At 37.2% G+C, this 19544-nt stretch overlaps 1 protein-coding gene across 1 annotated transcript in view; it reads left to right on the top strand.

Annotated features, from left to right (window-relative positions):
* LOC309875708 (fidgetin-like protein 1) overlaps positions 1 to 19544 on the top strand; it is a 78035-nt gene that overhangs the window by 24095 nt on the left and 34396 nt on the right. Inside the window, exons 3-6 of the mRNA XM_082755381.1 lie at positions 4400 to 4513; positions 5150 to 5269; positions 10325 to 10459; positions 13866 to 14009. Coding sequence (XP_082611507.1) covers positions 4400 to 4513; positions 5150 to 5269; positions 10325 to 10459; positions 13866 to 14009 — 513 coding nt within the window. The remainder of the gene's footprint in view (positions 1 to 4399; positions 4514 to 5149; positions 5270 to 10324; positions 10460 to 13865; positions 14010 to 19544) is intronic.

The raw sequence follows: 19544 nt of genomic DNA, 5'->3' as shown, positions 1-19544 counted from the left end.
AACATGTCATGTTCCCTCTTACCTAAATTGTTTTTGCAAACAAATAGCAAATAAATTGACTTAGTAAAAGTGATACATTCTGAAGAAAAAAAAAAAAAGTTCTATCCAAAACTTTACTCTGGTATGAAATGTTAGTATTTCTCACACCACGAGCATGAGTACATAAATCACAGTTTGGTAACTCTGATTCTGCCTGAGTTTTTTATTTTAAGTGCTGACATCTCACATGAGCACAGAATCACAGTGTCATAGGATAGCTGAGGATGGGAGATCATTTAGTCTACGCCCTTGCCCAACACAAGGTCAGTTAGACAGCACCATGACCAACTAAGTGTTGAATATCTCCAGGGACGAAGCCCCTCCATTGCCCCAATCACTCCATTGTCCTGTTCCAAAGTTTGAGCACCCTCACATGTCGTGGTTTAACCCGGCTGGCAGCTAAACACCACGCAGCCGTTCGCTCACCCTCCCCCCTCCCTCTCTGGGACGGGGGAGAGAAATGGAAAGTGAAGCCCGTGAGTTGAGATAAAGACAGTTTAATAAGACAGGAAAATAATAATAACAAAAGTAATAATAATACAATGATGATAATAGTACTACTACTAATAATATGTAAAAACAAGTGATGCACAATGCAATTGCTCACCACCCGCTGACCGATGCCCAGCCTAACCCCGAGCAGTCCGGCCCCCTTCCCCCGGCTAGCCACCCCTATATATTGTTTAGCATGAAGTCAGATGGTATGGAATACCCCTTTGGCTAGTTTGGGTCACCTGTCCTGGGTCTGTCCCCTCCCAGCTCTTACTTCACCCCCAGCCTGCCTGTTGGCAGGACAGAGCAAAAGTCTGAGGTGTCCTTGGCTTGGTATAAGCACTGCTCTGCAACAATTAAAACATCGGGGTGTTATCAGCACTCTTCTCATCCTAAGCCAAAACACAGCATTCCACCAGCTACTAGGAAGAAAATTAATTCTGTTCTAACTGAAACCAGGACATCACAGTAAAAAAAAATAAAATACGTTTAAATGGAATTTCCTGTGTTTCAATTTGTACACATTACCTTTTGTCTTGTCACTGGATACCACTGAGAAAAATGTGACTTCATCTTTTTTACCCTCCCATGATGCATTTATACACCTTGACACAATCCCCACTGAGTTTTCTCCAAGCTGAATAATCACATCTCTCTCAGCTCCTTGTCATAAGAGTGATGCTACAGTCCATGAATCATCTTCACGTCCCTTCACAGGTCTGAATTCAGTATGTTCATGTCTTTCTTGTACTGGAGATCCCAGAACCAGACAAAAAATGATGTGTGAAAATGATGGAACTGTAAAAACACATGGAGGCAGGGAGTATAAGAAGAACGTAGGATAGGAAGAATTGTTAACATTTGTTTTAGACACCTTTAAAACTATTTGTAATTGATTTTAGGGACTTCTGAAATTGGCTATAGGGACAGTCTATCCCCATTATATTTTCCCTTCATCTTCTTCCCATACTTTTCTTGACAAGATTAGCAACTGTAAGTACACCTAGTGTTTTTAGCTGTAGTGCTCTTCTAATGTTTTACTCAGGAATGTCATATTTCCAGTTTATAAATGAGGAATGGGGCATCTTCAAAGAGAATAAGTAATATGACAGAGGTTGTAAAACCTCACATTGCTCATAAGATATCAGTCCCACAAGTGATCCTTGTTTCATGTTGACACCTCTGCTGTGTTCAGATATTTTCTACTGTTTGATGGCTGAAAAAGTGAACATGGTATTCCTTCAGATGACCAAGGATCAATCAGTTGTGAAAAGAAATAATGATGTGTCCATTGCTGCCTTTACCCAATAAGAGAATAAGTATTCTTGAGAGGTATAATTCTTTATTAAGACTTCTTGTGAAATTGGATGTAGACCCTGAAAGAGCAGTCCACTAAATGCTAATGGCCATAACGGTGCTAAGTTTCTTATACTAACACATGGACTGAGGGAACAACTGCTGGCCTCTGACCTCCACAGCAGGAAGCCAAGGTGGAAGGGATCTGGATGCAAAGATATCAGTGAGAGCACATTTCTCTCTGAGACTTGCTTTGTTCTCTGGAAATATATCTCCTCCTTTTTTAGAGCCAAAAATGGTCAAGTTTATTTTGACTGCAAGTGGTACCAAAGACACTAATTTTCCCCCCTCTAGAGCCATTATTCTATGAACTTTCAGCTGAAGCATCTACCCCTTCTATGTGGTAAGGGAACTATCTTGCTCAGACTAAGCAAGCCACAGAAAAAAAGACATCCATAGATGAGATCTAGGAAATAAAATGTGTCTGACAAGCATCATAGTGGTAATTCTGAACCCACTTATGTATCAGTGTTTATCAGCAGAGGGATGAACAAACAAGCATCAATTATGTCACACTATTTGCAATATTTTATTGTGTCTCTTCCAACATGGCCAAAGAAATGAATTTTACAGCTGATTCATGTGAAGGGGGGAGGGGAGGCAGAAGGAGAGGAAGAACCACAGCTGCACTTGCTGTAGGGCTTTTGACTTTTTCACTTTATGTGAGTGGTGCAACTGGAATCTGCTGTGTTTCATCAAACAAATGGCTCCCAGCAAGTAGGCAGTTTAACTTGATTAACCCAAGATGAATGTTACAAGTCTTACAGATCACAGAGGATTATGGCTGGGGAGATAAACAGTGGCAGCCCTAGCTTGTTATGGATGTCAGTGAAAGTCTGTGCATGTGGGTCCTATCGGGAGCTGCTGTATATTGGGTATTTTAATCTGTTTTTTGTTTTGCTGTTAATAATCAAGTCCCACACCATTTTTTTTTTCTGCTTTGTGAAAGAAGGTGTCTGCCACAAGTCCTCTAAACCTTCATTACAGCAAAGATCCTGGCTGTATACAAGACAGATAAGCCAATCTAAATATTTTTGACTGTCTTTGGATACATGATTTGAGAAGGTTTGGATGAGTGAAATCAAATATATAGCATGTACACTGCTAATTTAGATAATGGAAAATGGTAGTGGGTAGGAGCCGGTTTAATGTGAAAGGGTAGAGACATCTGAAATATTATGTATGCTGTACTGCAGTAGATAAAGTGACATCTGGTTCATTATCTATATGAACCAGATATCTATATTTATATATATATAAATGAATTTTATATATATGTATTCTATATAAATATATATAAATATTTCATTTTATATATGTATGGGGTATTTCAGCCCACAGAACAGTGCAGTGCAGCTATCCCTGAGTTAGCTCCTCAAAGCTAACTATGTTCACTATGAAACCTTAGAAACCTTATCACAGAGTGGGAGAGAGGGGAGTTTGAAAGGTAAAATTTGTTAGAGGTGGGAATGCGGAGCAAAACAGTAAGGAAAACACCAAGCTCAAAGCAGGAGAGAATGTGGAAAATGAAGCTACCTTCAAAAACCCAGCAGTCTCTGGATTTCTAGCCAAGGAAAAACTTTCATATATTCTACTGAATTATTGCTTATAATCCATCTAGTTCTCTAGAAGCACGTTTTCTTAAATTTGCCTTTTATCTTGAATATGAAAGCTGTTTTCATCAAACATATTGTATCATGTTATTTCTACTGAGCATTACAGCGTGGCAGTGCATTTCCTCTTTTCAAATTTTATTAGATTGGAGTGGTGGAGCACTATCAAGTATCTCACAAATTCTTAAAAATTGCTTAGATGTTACACAAAGTAATTCTTAATATGGTTGTTGCAAAGCAATTCACTAGATTTTGTGCAGTTATTGTGGTGTTCTTACATTAATATGTACAAGTTGGCATTGTACATAAATCATAATCAGTTATCAGAAGATGATAGCATATTTTTCTGCAGAAAGTATTGGATACTGGAATGGATTCTTTCATTTTGGAAGGAGGGTCTGTTTAGCTAGATTTGCTGTGTGAATTTTATCAAACCACAGCGTGGGCAAGAAGAGTTCTATGGATCTCTGCTACACTATAAACACCCTTGCTAAGTCTGTTGTGTCACAGAAATTGAAGAACAAAATACTCTCGAGAGTCCCTGAAAACAGAGGATTAAGAACATCACCCTGCACAGAAATCCACACTGCCACTGCTCATGCAGTCTGTATCTTTTAGGCAGAAAAGTGGAGAGCTCTAATTTAGGGATTGTTGGAAGGTGGGGACAAGAACTAAGTTCAGTTGAATATTTTCTTTCTAATTTGAGTAAAAGGGAGATCAAAACAAAACAAACAAGCAAAAAAAAAAGTTAAGCTTTTCTAAAAAATGTGATACTGTGTTACAGCCAGGTAGTAGGGAACTGATGACTGGTCCCTGCCTCCAATCCTTTTTCTGATTTTGTGATAATTAGTTTCTCCTCTCTGCATTATTTAAAAACAACTGTTTTTCCCTTATTACAGGTGACTCACTGGCACAGTCCATACTTCTTTGCCTATTTCCCTGCAGCCAGCTCCTTCCCAGCTCTTCTTGCAGACATGTTATGTGGTGGAATAGGATGTGTGGGCTTCTCTTGGGTAAGTTTATCAGGGTATTATGATTTTAAGCATTTCAGTAACATTCTTCAATGAAATCATTGATTAATAGCAGTGAAGTCACAAGACTAGTTTTATTGGTAAGTTTCCTTGACTAATTAAGTGTTTTCACTTAGCTGCTCTGAATGATTCCAGTAGTAAAAGGATATTTTCCTCTTATCCCTGAAAAAATCAACAGCATTTAGAATTAGTAGTAGCAGTACAAGCTTACCAGTAACTCATTAAACAGTACGACTCTGCCTGTCACTTGGTGGTGTTATTTAATGTGTCTTCGGGATGAATGGTAAACTATGTTTGAAAAAAAACACATTCATATCAGATGGGCTCTTCTCAGAAAGGGTTGGTACTGGATGTGGGGGGAAAAAAATCCAACAGTTAAGATGTAAATCCTAGCTTTGACATTTGACAGTCACAGTTCTCTGTGAGGTCCAGTCTGACATTCCTAAATAAGTATTAGGAACACGAAGCACAAAGTGGCCTTCAGGTCTCTAATTTAGTTGATGGAGTTTTCTCTATAGTCTAAAGACAGAGGGAGAAAGAGAGGGACTTGCTCTGGTGGATTCTGTTTCTCTTCATGCCCTAATGAGGTTATTCCCTCTGTTCTGTTTTTCAATGCAGGCTGCAAGTCCAGCATGCACAGAGCTGGAGACTGTCATGCTGGATTGGCTAGGGAAGATGATTAATTTGCCTGAAGAGTTTTTAGCTGGGAAAGATGGACAAGGTGGAGGAGTCATTCAGGTAAGAGCGGACATGAAAAAAGAACATCAAGTATGTGGTCCTTACAATTTTGTAAAACCTTCATACCAAAACACTAATAAAGGAAAGATTATTTTTTTTCTGCCACCTGGCTTCCTTTCAAGTTTTCTGAAAGACTGATACACTGTGAGAATGATGATAGGTGAGTAGGAACATTCATGAAAGTAATGAACAAAACAAAGCTCTCAGATTCTCTTCTCCATGAAAAATTGATAGTGGCTCAATCTAACAGCACAATATGTGCTTAAAATTCAAATAATGATGTTGAAAAATCATGTAAGATTGAACCTTAATTTGTTTATAAGGTGAAGTGAACACTGGGAAGGTTAGTAGCAATGTGCAGTAATGTTTAATGTTTGAAAATAATTATAATAATAAGCAACAACAACAAAACCCTTCACAACGATAAATATACCTGAGGATGCAAAGACCACCATGAAAAGGAGTTACAAAGTCTTCCATAAAGTTCATGTTAAACATATTTAAGTATTTGCTTCACTCAGGTTCCAAAACAGCCTTTCTTTTTTGAGAAAAGTGTCAGAGATTAAGCAATGGAGAAGAATATAGCAGAGATCCTACTATATTTAGAAATAACATACTAAAAAAAAATCTATTTATCTTTTTCAAATAAGTTGATATGATTTTAAGGAGTTTTCCTTATATAATAAAGTGAAATATTAGAAAGTTAGAATAAAATGAAGATGCTTAAAATTTGAGCCTAAAGGGTTCTGTCATTAGATACTGCATTGTAGCCCAAAAATTGTATTATCTTAAAAAATAAAACAAATTTTGGAAAGCTGACTGCTTAATGAAAGCCTACAATGTCTGAACAGAGTATTTGTGCAATAATGAATATATTGTCAGTGGACAAACTTGCATGTATAGTAAAACTATTGTATTTGTCTGCTATGGCTTGTTCCTCTAGTGCATGTTTCTACAAATGCACTTTGGTCACTCTATTCATCTAATTAAAATAGATATTTTCTGTGGTAAGGGCTGAATTTTAAGTAGTTTTTCTGTGCTCCTTTGATAATCTCTGAAGTCTTGTGATTGGAGATGAGGGCACAATCTGTTTTATCCCGAGATAGGCTTCTAAAATACATCTGAACTTTATGCTAAAAGTGGGGGCTTCTTTCTTTGATCTCAGCTGCAACTGCCTACAGCATATTCCAATCAATTCTGCTTAACACCTTTCCAGGCAAGCATGAATTTAACTCAACTGCTGTAATTCTCCAGGGCAGACCAGCACCTACACCAATGTGTCTGCAGAGTAACTCTTTACTCATCGTGCTTCCACCGCTAGGACCTTTTTCATTACAGTTACAAGGGAGGGGGCTATGTTCAAGAAACCCAGCTTTCGTCATGCATCTCTGTTATTTATTTTCTACCAGTGAAAGCAAGCAATTATGCCTGATGATTATCAGGAGGAAATACTGCCCTTCCAGGCTGACAGTGCTGGATTGCCCATAATTTTCATTTTCATCAGTTTCAAGAATCGAAAGTGTGCTCTGTGTTCCTGCTTCTGATGAAGTCATTTGTGCTGCATATCTTCTTGCCTTGCTCTTGAAACAATAATGATATAAATAAGAAAGCATGAGGCAAAAGCAACATGAGCGTGTGAAAGTGCCAGTCATTCCCTTGGTAAATACCAAGTAATTATTGTAGTATTGGGTAAAAGGGAGCCTGTGAAAATTAGCTCTTAATTACATCTGAAAGTCTATGTCAATATGAAGCACTTTGTTGTGAGCATGATGACACTTGAAAATGGCAGAAGATGAAAGAAAATTTCAGTTCAGAGCTCTGGTGGACATGAACATCAGCTCTTACTGATATTTTTTCCGCCTCTTGAGCCTGCTTGCCATGGCAACCTTTGTTTGCTTGCAGTAAAAGGAAAGGTATCATCATCCTTCACTTAATGCAGAATACAGCATTCAAGAGGAGACAAAAACAGCTTTTAAAAATGAGAAAGCAACTTTCTTCCTGAAGCTTGTCTGAACATAGCACACATATCCTGCTGTTCACTCTAGATAAACTGCTGAAAAGTGTACATACTTTGAATTTTAAAGAGTTTTCTTTAAACTGCAAAGAAAAAGTATTTTAAGAGTGAAACAAAATTAGACTCAGCCTATCTTTGGTCTGGCAAGAAACACTCCCAATTTATCTTTCTTGTCAGTAAGCCGAGGACTTCAAGAACCATGGGATTTTTTCCTCAAAATTATTTAGTGAAAGAATGGTGCCAAATGAATAAAATGACCTTACAAACCACGTTTTGCAAACACTGTTATTCAAAACAGGTAACTAATGGAAATTGAGGCAGAGTAAAGAGGCATGCATCTATCAAGAGACACCCAAATGCATTTCCAGGTGCCTTTAGGTTATATTCCAGCTTTGCTAAATGGAGGCAAGATTCAGCTGCACAGCAGGCCCTTTCCTGTTCAACCTTGCTTCCATGTAATGAAATTCATACAAGAACTTTTGCATTTGCTGATTAGGCACCAGCCTGGATGAACAACAGCTAGGATGCCAGAACATCTTGTGGCACTCCTCAGAAGAATGAGACTGCACTTGGGCCCACTCAGCCAGGCAGTCTGCAGAATGGTGGAGGCTTAAATTTACAGGTCTCAAATTAATGCCTTCACCTTTTGAATTTCCTACAGCCATTTTCATGGATATATCTGTTCACAGTTCTTAAACATATATATTCCCTATATGTCTTGGAAAGACACTAACAGTTTTACAAGGCCTTTACATTTCCAAAAACAAAGAAAAAATATATAAAGTCATTTTCTATGCATATACTTGAAAGATTTTCAAGTGTCCCCTTAAATATGTATTAAAATAACAGTATCAGTATTTTTTTTCACATATATTAAATGCAGGGGTGCTAGAGTGACCTTTACTGTGAATAACTTAGGTTTAGAAAGGTTGCTCTGCTTGACTTGTCTGGTACAAGATGGAATTAGGCTAAAATGTGCACACAGGTTTCATGTTGCTCAACCTCATGCAGGCATACAACTTTCCTGAAAAACTGTATAAACACCACAAGAAGTTGCAACAGTTTGCAAAAATGAGAAGTATTCTCCTACTGAATCACTGGAAAGGGTATTTTTGGCAATATAGTCTGATTAGACAGGCCCACTATGATTGTCTTCTGGTAATGCAGGGTTCTTTAGGAGTTTATTTACAGCTTGTGAGAAAACAAACCAAAATGTGCACATACCAAAACAAGCAAACAAGCAAAAACCAAACAGCTTCTCAGCAAACAGATGGCATTCTTGACTAAAATATTCTTCATACCTCCTTGATATCTTGATCTTCAGAAAACTGGCCACCAAGGACCCGAGTTGTCATAATCTAGCTCACAGCTGTTTCTTATCTAATGGTGTGCTGAGCATGGCAGAAACAGTTTCGGTAACAAAGATCTGATGAGAGAAATTTCTCATCAGGAAGCTTACACTATGTGAGATCCATCCCTCACTTTGTCAGCTAAACACTGAACACACAAGGCACCTTTAGAGGACTAGTCACCTCATGCCAGGATTTTGTCTAAATCAGAATTATTGCTTTCTGGATAAACCTTATCTCTCTCTGTACTAGGTCACGCTTAACAATTAGGCTATCTGAGATATCTAGCTTTTTAGATGGCTTAAGTAAGATAAAATCAGGTTTTGAAAGTTCTTCATTTGTAAGGTAGCATGGCAATGCATTTAATAAATGTCTAAGGGCTGTCATTTTTCCTGTTTACTCCATTCAATTACAGCTGGATTGAGGGCTTACTCAATGTTGAGATGTTGATGTGTAAAAGGCAGCTCTGTCTCTCATGAATAGCTCAGCTAACTTCAGTGTTAATTAGGAGAAAGTCTAAGTTCAGCGGGATCATTTTCTTGTATGAAATCTGTAGAATTAGGCCCATCCTGAGGGAAGAAATAAGACTTCCTAAATAATTAATCATTTTTTTGTAATTAGTATGTATACACAGGTTTTCAGTAGAGGGAGGGTAGAATTTTGATACAGAATAAGAAACATCACTTCAAAACCAGCTTGTTGACTGGGGATATTTATGAGACATTAAAAGAAGCAACTGTATTCATTGCAGGGGTACGTGCTTGGCAGAGGAAGGCTGACGTGACAATTGCTCAACTTTGAAAGTACCTAAAAACTCTCTCTTGCATATGGACACCCAAAAGCAATGACATTTATGAACATGTGCTTACAAAATGTTTCTTGTAGCTTAAAAGAGCAGTTTAAAGCACGTTTCATCTGCCTGTTCTAGAGAAAAATAGACAAAATAACTTGTGGAAACTTGTATGCTCCCATGAAATTTGCAGAACAGTTAATAAAAAATTCCCCATCTTTATTGCCACAGAGTATCCAATACAAATTTAAATTCTTTATATTTTGTTAGTCACAGTGCAATTCAGAAATACTGGGTGACTGTTCCTTTAATCTGTGTTTTTGATGAAGGGAAAGTATATAACTAACACTTGGAAAAACAGTCAGCTATATTGAATCATAGCTTTTTTGCTTTTTCTGTGCTTTTTCTCTTTTGACCACAGCAATTGACTTTCCCAGGGTAACTCTAAATATCATATAAGCTACACACATTGCCTGACAGAAATAAATGTTGTCAGTCAGATTCTAATTGAAGTTTTATGTGTGGAGATCCAGAGTAGCAGAAATAAACAGTTACTCTGCCATTGCTATCGGTCAATAGATGATCAATGTCTGATTCTTGAGAGTCTTTTTACATGCCTTTAAGCCTGTGAGTCCAGCTTTCTAGCACTGATTGCAAGGTTGGTGCCTAAACTGAACATGCATAGAAATTACAGAGAGCAGACAAAAAGAGGCATCAGGGAAGAAGAGACAAAAGTCAAACAGTTTCCTCCCTTGCTGTCATGCATGCTCTTAGGAAGCATGAAATTCCACAATTTCTCATATGCAGTTTCTGTTACCAACTTCTCAAATTCATACAAAAGAAAATGGTACTTTTCTTTTGGAATGTCTTCCTTTTGAATTTTCCTTCAACTTGTCCCACAGGGAAGTGCAAGTGAGGCCACCCTGATTTCGCTGCTTGCTGCAAGAACAAAAACTATTAGGCGGGTGCAGTCAGAAAACCCTGAGTTAACAGAGGCAGACATCATGGGCAGGCTAGTGGCCTATGCTTCTGATCAGGTGAGTACCTCTCAAAAACATGGACCTGGAAACATAATGTCTATACTTAAAACTTCAGCCATCTCAATAGTCAAATGAATTAATGTACAGTCTCTTTGGATAGGGGACTAATTGGTTTTGCTTGTTTAAATCTTATAGTACAGCATAAGCGGGCTGGAATGTATGTGTGCTACCATAATACAAACAGTAACTATCTGGAGATCAGTGTCACATAAGTATTGCATCTCTGAAAAAAAAATCTTATTTGAAGTAAATAAAGATATTTGAGTAAGGTGTTAATTTCAGTTGTGGAGTAAGTCTAGACAAACTTTTCTCACATCTAGGCTTGTGTGTCCATGTGTGCACACATTATTTTCCTCTTATGTGAATACTTGAAAACACACAAACATACATCCTCCCCCATATGCATGCACGGGTGCCCGTGCATGCACACAGACAAGCCAACTGCATGAATATAAAGCAAATTTTTCATAGTACTTGAAGAAGCCCAAAATCTCCATGCATCAATCCAGCTGAGAAATCTTCTAAGAAAACAGAATATGTAATCCTTGATTTCTGTGAGTGCTATTTAGCAGACTGAATTAAGCTAAATTCTCAGCAGGCCAGGGCTGTGAGAGGCTTTTACTACTAATGAAAGCAAATTTTAGTCTTATGAGTTCTGCTGCTTCTACCTTTCTAAAACTCTAATCCTACTGAAGGGCCAAGCAGTGTTGCTTCTCTCAATAGCTGTGACATTTTCTTATCTAAATGTCAATGAGATAGAAGGAAAATTCTTAGCACTTGATGTTTAATTCAAAGTAATATCTGATTATATAAAATAAAATGACTGGGTTTTAGGTTTGCCTCGTTTTACTACTAAGTGTATGTTATAAAGCAATGGAAAGCAATTAAAGAGTACATTTTCACTTTGCTGGTGAGAAAAAGGACTACAGCTGTAAGGTGAGAGCCATCAGGACAAGAATATATGAGGAAAGATAACTGTTTTCAAATGACAAAAAGGATTTTTGTTCTTTTTTTTTTTTTTTTTTTTTTTTTGTCTGGAGTGCAAAGGTCTGTGTTCTGCAGATCACCAGTCCCAGGTCTCAAACTCTAACCCCGTAGTGCACAAAGCCTGTTACTTGTTTTCATTTTTTTGCCCCATGTAAATGTCTGACCTGAAATGAGAACTGACAGGCCTCCATGCCTGCTGAAGGTCAGGGGATCTTATGTTTACTGAAGGATTTGCCTTAAGATATTGCTGATCTTTCAAAGCAGATTGTTGCAGAGCTCGCCAGTCCTTCTCCATTAAGAACAGACCTGCGTGACTCATAGGCAGTAATCCACAAAAGAAAGTAAGCCTAAACCATGCTGTGGCAGAGAAAACCATGCACCAACAGAGCGAAACAGTGCAAGACTGCTTTAGGAAGGAGGCAAAGACCTGACCAGTAGGGAGGCCCAGAGCAGAAAGCTGAACTCAGATCTCGCATATCTTAGGAGATCATTTTAGCTTCCAGTTATTTCAGGAAAGTCTCTTTCCCATTGAAATTGTTCTGCTTTGTATTAATGAGTACAGAGCAGGACTGGCAACAAAGCTTTCCCCAGTGACTACTTGAGGGTTTGGAGCCGAGAGAAGCACCAGGGCTGTGCTGGCTGAGGCATGTATTGTGAGAGCCGCTGAATGTGAGACCTCAGAGCTGGGAGGAGCATCCAGCTACCCCTGGCAGTGCTCACCCAAATGTTTGGGACCAGGACAGAAGTAAGGGTAGTCATTTGATGTTCTCAGATTTTCTCAGACCATCTTCATCAACTTTTGTTTTGTTTCGTTTCCTCTGGCTGCCTCAAGCAGCTGCCCACTCATTTCACCAGCTCCTGCTTGGTTCCTTGCTGTCCTTGAGGATGGTGGGAGATTCCTGAGTACTTTGCTGAGCACTGGGTCAGCAGCAGGTCCCTAAAGATTAGTAATCCAAATGAATCTTGGTGTTTTTAACCTTAAAATTGTAAATGGCTATAGTTATCAAAGAGCTTTGTTACAATTTTGAAGACTTGAGGAAGCAATTCTCAGGTTCTGACTAGCTAAGAACCTCAGTGTATTGCCATAGCTTACTTATTTATGATTCTTACCTTGTACAATTTGGTTATAAAATACCTCTTTCCATTGTATACTTGAATGAAGTATTGTATTACTATGGTAAACACATTGTGTTCCACTTCAAAGGCAGGCTCCATGCGTCTAGACTTCCAAGTTTTCTCAAACCGGTGCCTAATTAGTTGACTGAAGTAGTTTAACAAGAGGCACTATTGAGGTGCAAGTTAATAGTAAATCTACCTTTAAAATGTGTTCCATGGATATGTTGAAGTTGAAAGGCAGAAACTTTATCTTCATCTAGTCTTGTTCAACTTATGTTTTGGGTTAATCTTCTCCATGATTACATGCTAATTAGAACAGAATTAGTAAGTGCTCTTGTACGCACTAGCAAGAATCAACAAGAATAGCACAGACATCATGAATGAGAGCATTCAGGACATGACAAGATGGAGAATTTTTCAAATTATTGATGATTAATGAAATATCAGAAGGTGAAAGATAAGGTAGTTTTGTTTGTTTGATTGATTTTTTGGTTTAGCCATTCCTTAAAAGAATATTTTGTGGCTAAACATACCTTTTATTATCAATACATTATTATTGTATTATGCTTCACATTTTAAAAAATTTCTTAGTAATTTACTTCTCTTTTATGAGTTGTTCTTTATGTTTTAAAATAATATATTATTGTAGGAGAATCCAAATAAAATGGATTATATGCAAAATAAATTAGTGAGAATAATCCTTAGTTACCTAAAAAAATAAACGAATGATTGAACAGCAAATTATTTAGTAGGTAATCAAAAACAAATGGGTCATGCAAGACAATATATCAGCCTATACTATATCATGTCATATATATTTTTATGGTTTGGTAAAGCTGTATAGCATAAAAATATGCTCTCAAGCAACTAAATTATTATCAGGCAGGATGATTATCTGCGTAGTTTTTGGTTGATCTGGAGCCAAATCCTGAAGCTCATAATCAATTCTGCCTAATTGAAAGCAAGTTAATTAAAGCTCTCACTAAGGTTAATTGAATTCTTGTCTGAATGAGACCATGGCAATAGTTTTAAGAATACTTCAGGATTTCTGGTGGTGTATTTGTGTATGTGTGTATGAGTCTGTGTATATATATATATATGTGCGCCCATCTGTCTGTGTGTCTATCTATATGAAAGAAAGAGAGACAGTCCTTAATAATATATGTTACATACCAGCAACAGTTCCAGGGTCTCAAGTGTTGCTTTACTTTAAATAAATGATTCTTTCTTTCAAATTCAAATGAACTTCTTACATTCCAATAAAAGGTGTCTGTCTTAAAACTTTCCCATTTCCTTGCAGGCTCATTCATCAGTGGAAAGGGCTGCATTAATCGGTGGTGTGAAGATTAAAAATGTTTCTTCAGATGATAAATTTACTGTTTGTGGTTCAGCCCTAAAGAAAGTTTTGGATGAAGACAAAGCTTCTGGTCTTATCCCATTCTTTGTGAGTACTGGATTTTAATTCATCAGTGGATTTATTCTCATAAACTGTTTTTGAGATGGGGAGATGATCTTATTCCTAACAGAGGGATTGATAAGCAGAATAGCCCATCAGTAGTTTCCATGAATGTTCTTCATACACGTGAACTTTGCTAGAGTAATTTCAAATATTTATACATTCATGAAAATAACTGTAATCTGGGGCATTCTTGAAATTTAAGAGGCACTTTGCAGGAGGAGCAATTCATTTGACCAGCTGGTTGCACTTCTGGGCAAAAATGATGTTTTAAAAGGAGATGAAATTATACTAGACAGTTGAATAAATTCAGGTGAATTTTGTATTTGCATCTAATCCTGCAACATTATAATCTCCTGGCACTTGAGTTCCAAATCACCTTTTCTACAAAGGTACAGCTTGATTTTTCAGGTTCTAACTTACATGTAAAACAAATCAAGCGATATCTTTAAAGGATGGTATCTCAATTTAAGCAAAAAAAAACAAACAAACAAAAAACCCACCACTTTCCCATCCTCACTACTTTAGCAAAGAAAGGAACCTCCACAATGTACGCCAAATATCAACAAGATTAGACGTTGTCAGACAGGTATTTGTGAGTATGTGACTTATCTCTAACAAGTCAGCTATAGCAAATCTGGCTGTGGCGGTTTGAGGTGTCATCCATTGTTTTTATCTGCCTACTTTCCTTTTCAGAGATTCTTGCTTCCACAGTACACCAGAAAAAGCAAATTGTTTGTATCTCAGTAGCTAATGCTCATAATCCTGCAGTTTTTGACAGAGAACAGTTGTAGATTGCTTACAATTGGATAGTTTGGTTCTTCTATTATCAGTACCTGATTAAAAAGAATATTTGATTATTCATCAGATCAACTCCTTCTGTCAGGTCAGAACACCATCTCACAAATTCTATTTATTTATTTATTTATGTTTGGTGAAGTAACTAACTTTTTTTTTTTTCTTACATCAAAAATGTTTTGATCATTTCCAAGCACTATTCCTCTACAAAACTTGGTATCTTGATATAGACCATGATCTGCATGGACTTATAAATGGGTGCAATATGCTAGCAATAATATGTTTTTACTGGCCTTCCATTAAAGAAAAGCTCCTTCAGAAATGTTCAGAAATGTGATTTTTTAAACAGAGTCAAAATATCTTTTTTTTTTTTCTCTCCCCAGAAAAGCCATGTCTGACAACAATTGTTCTTTTCTTTCATGTGGTAACATTTTGAAAAGTGCTAATGTGACTTAGATTTCTATGAACTGTTTCAGAAAAAAAAAAAAAAAAAAAAAAAAAAAAGAAAATAGCAGATTAAGCTTGCTTACAGTCATGGATAAGTGCCAAATGGGACAAAGAAGCTTAAATTTCACAAAGCCTTTTGAATATGCAATCTTTTTACTCTTGTTATTACCCTTTAGTTTTATGTATTATGAGGATGAATAGAATGAAAAGTGTTTGTCATATGTGCAGTATGCTGCAAGTTTTGAGGCTGTTTAGAATTGGCAAGTCTTTGGGATAACCAAGCACATCCCATCATTTGCTTTGTAATATCAAAAGCCTATGATTGAGAAACAAAGCATCTATAGTGCTGCTTACATGAACTTTCTTCTGCTCCTGTTGACGTGGAGATACACTGTAAGGTGTGTTTTATTTCTCTGTTATGTTACACTAGCTCATAATATTTGATATAAGGTCCTATTTGTTTATCTTTTTGTTAATTTTAAAGAATTCCACGTACAGCATTATATCACGTTTCCTCACATTAACAAGAAAGTTAATGTTTTCTCCTCATCTTCTGTCCATTAACAAAAAATACAGCTTGTCCCCCATAAATATTCATTCCTTATTAATCTTTCTATGTTTAGCAAGAGGAAATAAAAAATTCTGTTTTATGCATTCAGCAACACCTTTACAAAAGGTGATTCAACTGTTGTTTTTTTCTTCCTCTGTTTGCTTAGCTGTGCAAAACAGGCTTTCAAAGGCAGCACAGGCTCAGTCTGTGTTAATATGGCCTGTGCCAGGTCTTCCATTTATTTGTATACATAAAACATGTCAGCTTAGATTAAACTAGATCTCATTATCCTTATGGTTGGCCTCTTAACTCAAAAGGTGTGTTAATTCTCTGTCATGCTGAGCAGCAGTCCATGCACTGTATTAATGCTCCCTTTTCTGGCTTGCAGATTTCAAAAGCCTTTCCATTTCTTTTGTTCTTGAGTAATTTGGTGCTATTTTATTTTGTTCTGGTGACAAAGATATGCACATTGCCAAGGAAACACCTTACGCCACTTTATTCCTTGTCTCCCTGTATTCACTGATCCTTCACTAAGGCGAGTGATTCAACATGAAAGCAAAAAGTTTAACAGAAGAAATTCTGCCCGAAGAGACTTGGAAGAGCAGAGAGAAAATTCCTAATGAAGAGATCTTGGTTGCGTCCAAGCTGATGCACTCTTATCAGCAAAAGAAAAGTTTTCTAGGGAATTAAAGGGAAAATGTAAGCAAATTTTCGTGGTTTATATGCATGGTCCTGCTCTTAAATTCAGTGAACAAATGAGGAGTCATTATACTGAAGTTGCTTGCAGAGGTGAGTGGAGAATCAGGGGGTGCATTTGCTTGATGTGAAGGAGGTTCTGTCATTACAGAAAGCTGGTCATTACAAGTTTCCTTTTCACATACTTAAGATTTGGTAATCAGCTTTTTTTTTGTTGTTTGTTTGTTTGTTTGTTTGTAGGGAGAAATTATCTTTAAAAAGAACCTTAAGAACCTTTTATTTCTTATCCACCATCTTTTAGCATTAGGAACGTGTATATCGCTTCGTTGAGTGTAAACTGCTGCCAAACAATATACCAGAACCTCTACCTGTATTTCTTTTCTTTTTTTTTTTTTTTTTTTTTTTTTTTTTTTTTTTTTTTTAATTTCAGGCTTGTGTTATTATGTCTCTTTCAAAATACTTATGAGGAAATTGAACAGGGACATATTTTGATACCATTAAGCAGGCAGACCATGCAAGCAATACACTTAACCATGTCAAGTGCTGAGGAGCCTAACATGCCATGATTTACTGAGGAGCGATTTCCAAGTGTGGCTGATTCTCAGCCCCTCATCAGGCCACCAGTGAAGGGGGAGCATTAAAGCATGTGCTGAAGCCATGTTCATGTCATTAATTATAAACATTAACTAGAGGTTAAGCACATGCTTAAATGCTTTTCTCCGTTGGGTCCTATGCTCCCAGATTAAGGTAGGCCTCCACATTGGATGAGTGTTGATTGGGATACCCAAATGTGGAGACCACTAAGTTAGGCATTAGTGAATTCAGAAATAGGGCCCGCTGCATTCAAGCCTTGTGTGTAAGTGGTCTGTGGGTTTTATGCTGTCTATCATAAATCAACACTGATATATTGCAGCTGGCACATATATATAGTACAATACACTTCAGCCGGCTCATCCAGTATCATGCTGCTGTAACGTGATCTCTTTGCTGCTGAACAAAGGCCCAGCACGAAATCTCTCTGATTCTAGCTGAAACGACTCGTCTGAATGATGATCTGCAGGATATTAAGAAAGAGGCTGTTTGTATCCAGACTCACTCGGGAAACAATAAATCAGAGTTAGACTGACAGAGGAGCCATCTTTTCAGAAGGACTTAGATCCTGACCACAGACTGCCATTTGGAAGAAGTATTCTTGAGACACATACACACAGATAGGGCAATGTTTCTTAGCCCACAGTTTGCAAATCATTACTGTTTCATTAGGTATTGGCTGTGGCTTGGTGGACTATTGCAGTTTTCTTCAAGCCACAGACATTCCCATGAGCGCAAGCTGGCAAACAACTGAATAGGAGAAAAAAATAATAAGAGAACACGGAAAGTTCTGTCTCGTTTCAGTTAATTGCAAATGAAAAGCTCTGTGGTGAAACTATGCAGTATGTGTCCGCATCTTTTTAAAGAGCTGTGGGAGGTCTTAGGTTAAAACGATTGAGAGTCATTGCTCTCAGGCATCATAAAGATTCATGCATGTTCCCTGCCACAGCTCTTGATTTCAGGAAAGTAATATCTGGGATGACTGATGCACACGTTTTAGCTGCTTTGTATTTGCAACTGGGTCTGAGTCAAATTTGAAGTGTGCAGCCTGAAAGAGCTAAGGCCTGCAGGCTGTACTGAGCCATCAGTCCCATTTCTGCCGCGCAGCCTGTCCCCCACCCCTTGCACAAATGTGATTTTCCTGGTGTTACACAGGTTACAAATTAAGTTAGATTCATTGGTTAGTGCTGAGGCAGGGCAGTGAGAGCCCTGACAAGAGCAAATGCTGTCATTTTAAGTGGGTTCTGAGAATTAAAACAAGTAGCTTTGAGGCTTAGACACCTGCAGAGAGGACAAGAAAATTATTTTAGAAACTGAGGTATACTTTACAGAATAAGCCATTATTTAAATTACTAAGCATATTTTTGAACTCATATAATCTCTCATTGAAGCAACATATTCCTTATACTGATTAGAGGGAACATACTTTAGCTGCACTACAACAGTAATAACAATAATTTGTAACTCTCTGTTGTGAAATTGCCATGATTATTTTAATTGCTGGACTCAGCAGCAATTCACCCTAATCTTATCTGAAAGTCCACAACCTATTATTATAAAATATACGCATAAAAGCAGAGTTAATTCTATAGTGCACGCTTTATTTTGGTATTTTTCCAATCTAATCAGTTAACCACTATTTTTTATGTGTTTTAAAAAAACTGATTTTTCATTATGGTATTTCTTGTGACCCAATTTGTAGATCTGCAGTTCAGCCAAAGATGAAATATAGACTTCTCGTGACTGTGGGAACATCTCGGGTAGAAAATAATGTGATAAATATATTTTATTTTACTTCATATGAGCATGTTCTACTAGGAAAAAAAGGGAGCAACCTTATTATTTTTTTTTTTTTTAAATATCCTGCACTTTCTTTAAGGCAACCTCCTTCAAAAGATGATTGAATGATTGAACTTCCAGAGAGCTCATAAATGTACCTCAGGGCACTGTAACCAGTCTGTTCTTCTAGCGTCTCAGGAATATGGGAAGACCCAGTATAGATGAAGGTTAGATCATCTGGGGAGAAAAATGCATTAGCAGTAAAGTTTGTTATCTGCATATTCAATGTGCTTCTCATTTTCTGAACTGAATTTGTTTCAAACTCAGGTTCTTAGTAGACTCATACAGAAAAAATACTGAATTGTCCCTTTCTTATTTTAATAATCACTTTTCTCATAGCCGACATTTTTTATTAGTGCAATGAAATCTGGTTATGGGTATTACTGTAATTATCAAATTGGGGGAACATGTGAGCTGCAAGGAATAAAATATTTTCAGGATTTTTTATGAATACATTTAAGCAGGTCTGCACAGTAGAAAGGCAGTATATGACTTCCTCTAAGAGTGTACCTAAATTTATATGTATTGAATATGTTCAATTTAATAGAAAAAATCAGCTCCCTAGAAGAAGTTTAAATTAACTGTGTATGGCACAGTGTAGA

Source organism: Aythya marila (assembly GCF_965140915.1).
Source record: "Aythya marila genome assembly, chromosome: 2".
NCBI lineage: Eukaryota > Metazoa > Chordata > Aves > Anseriformes > Anatidae > Aythya > Aythya marila.
This window is presented reverse-complemented; position numbering and strand designations above follow the sequence as displayed.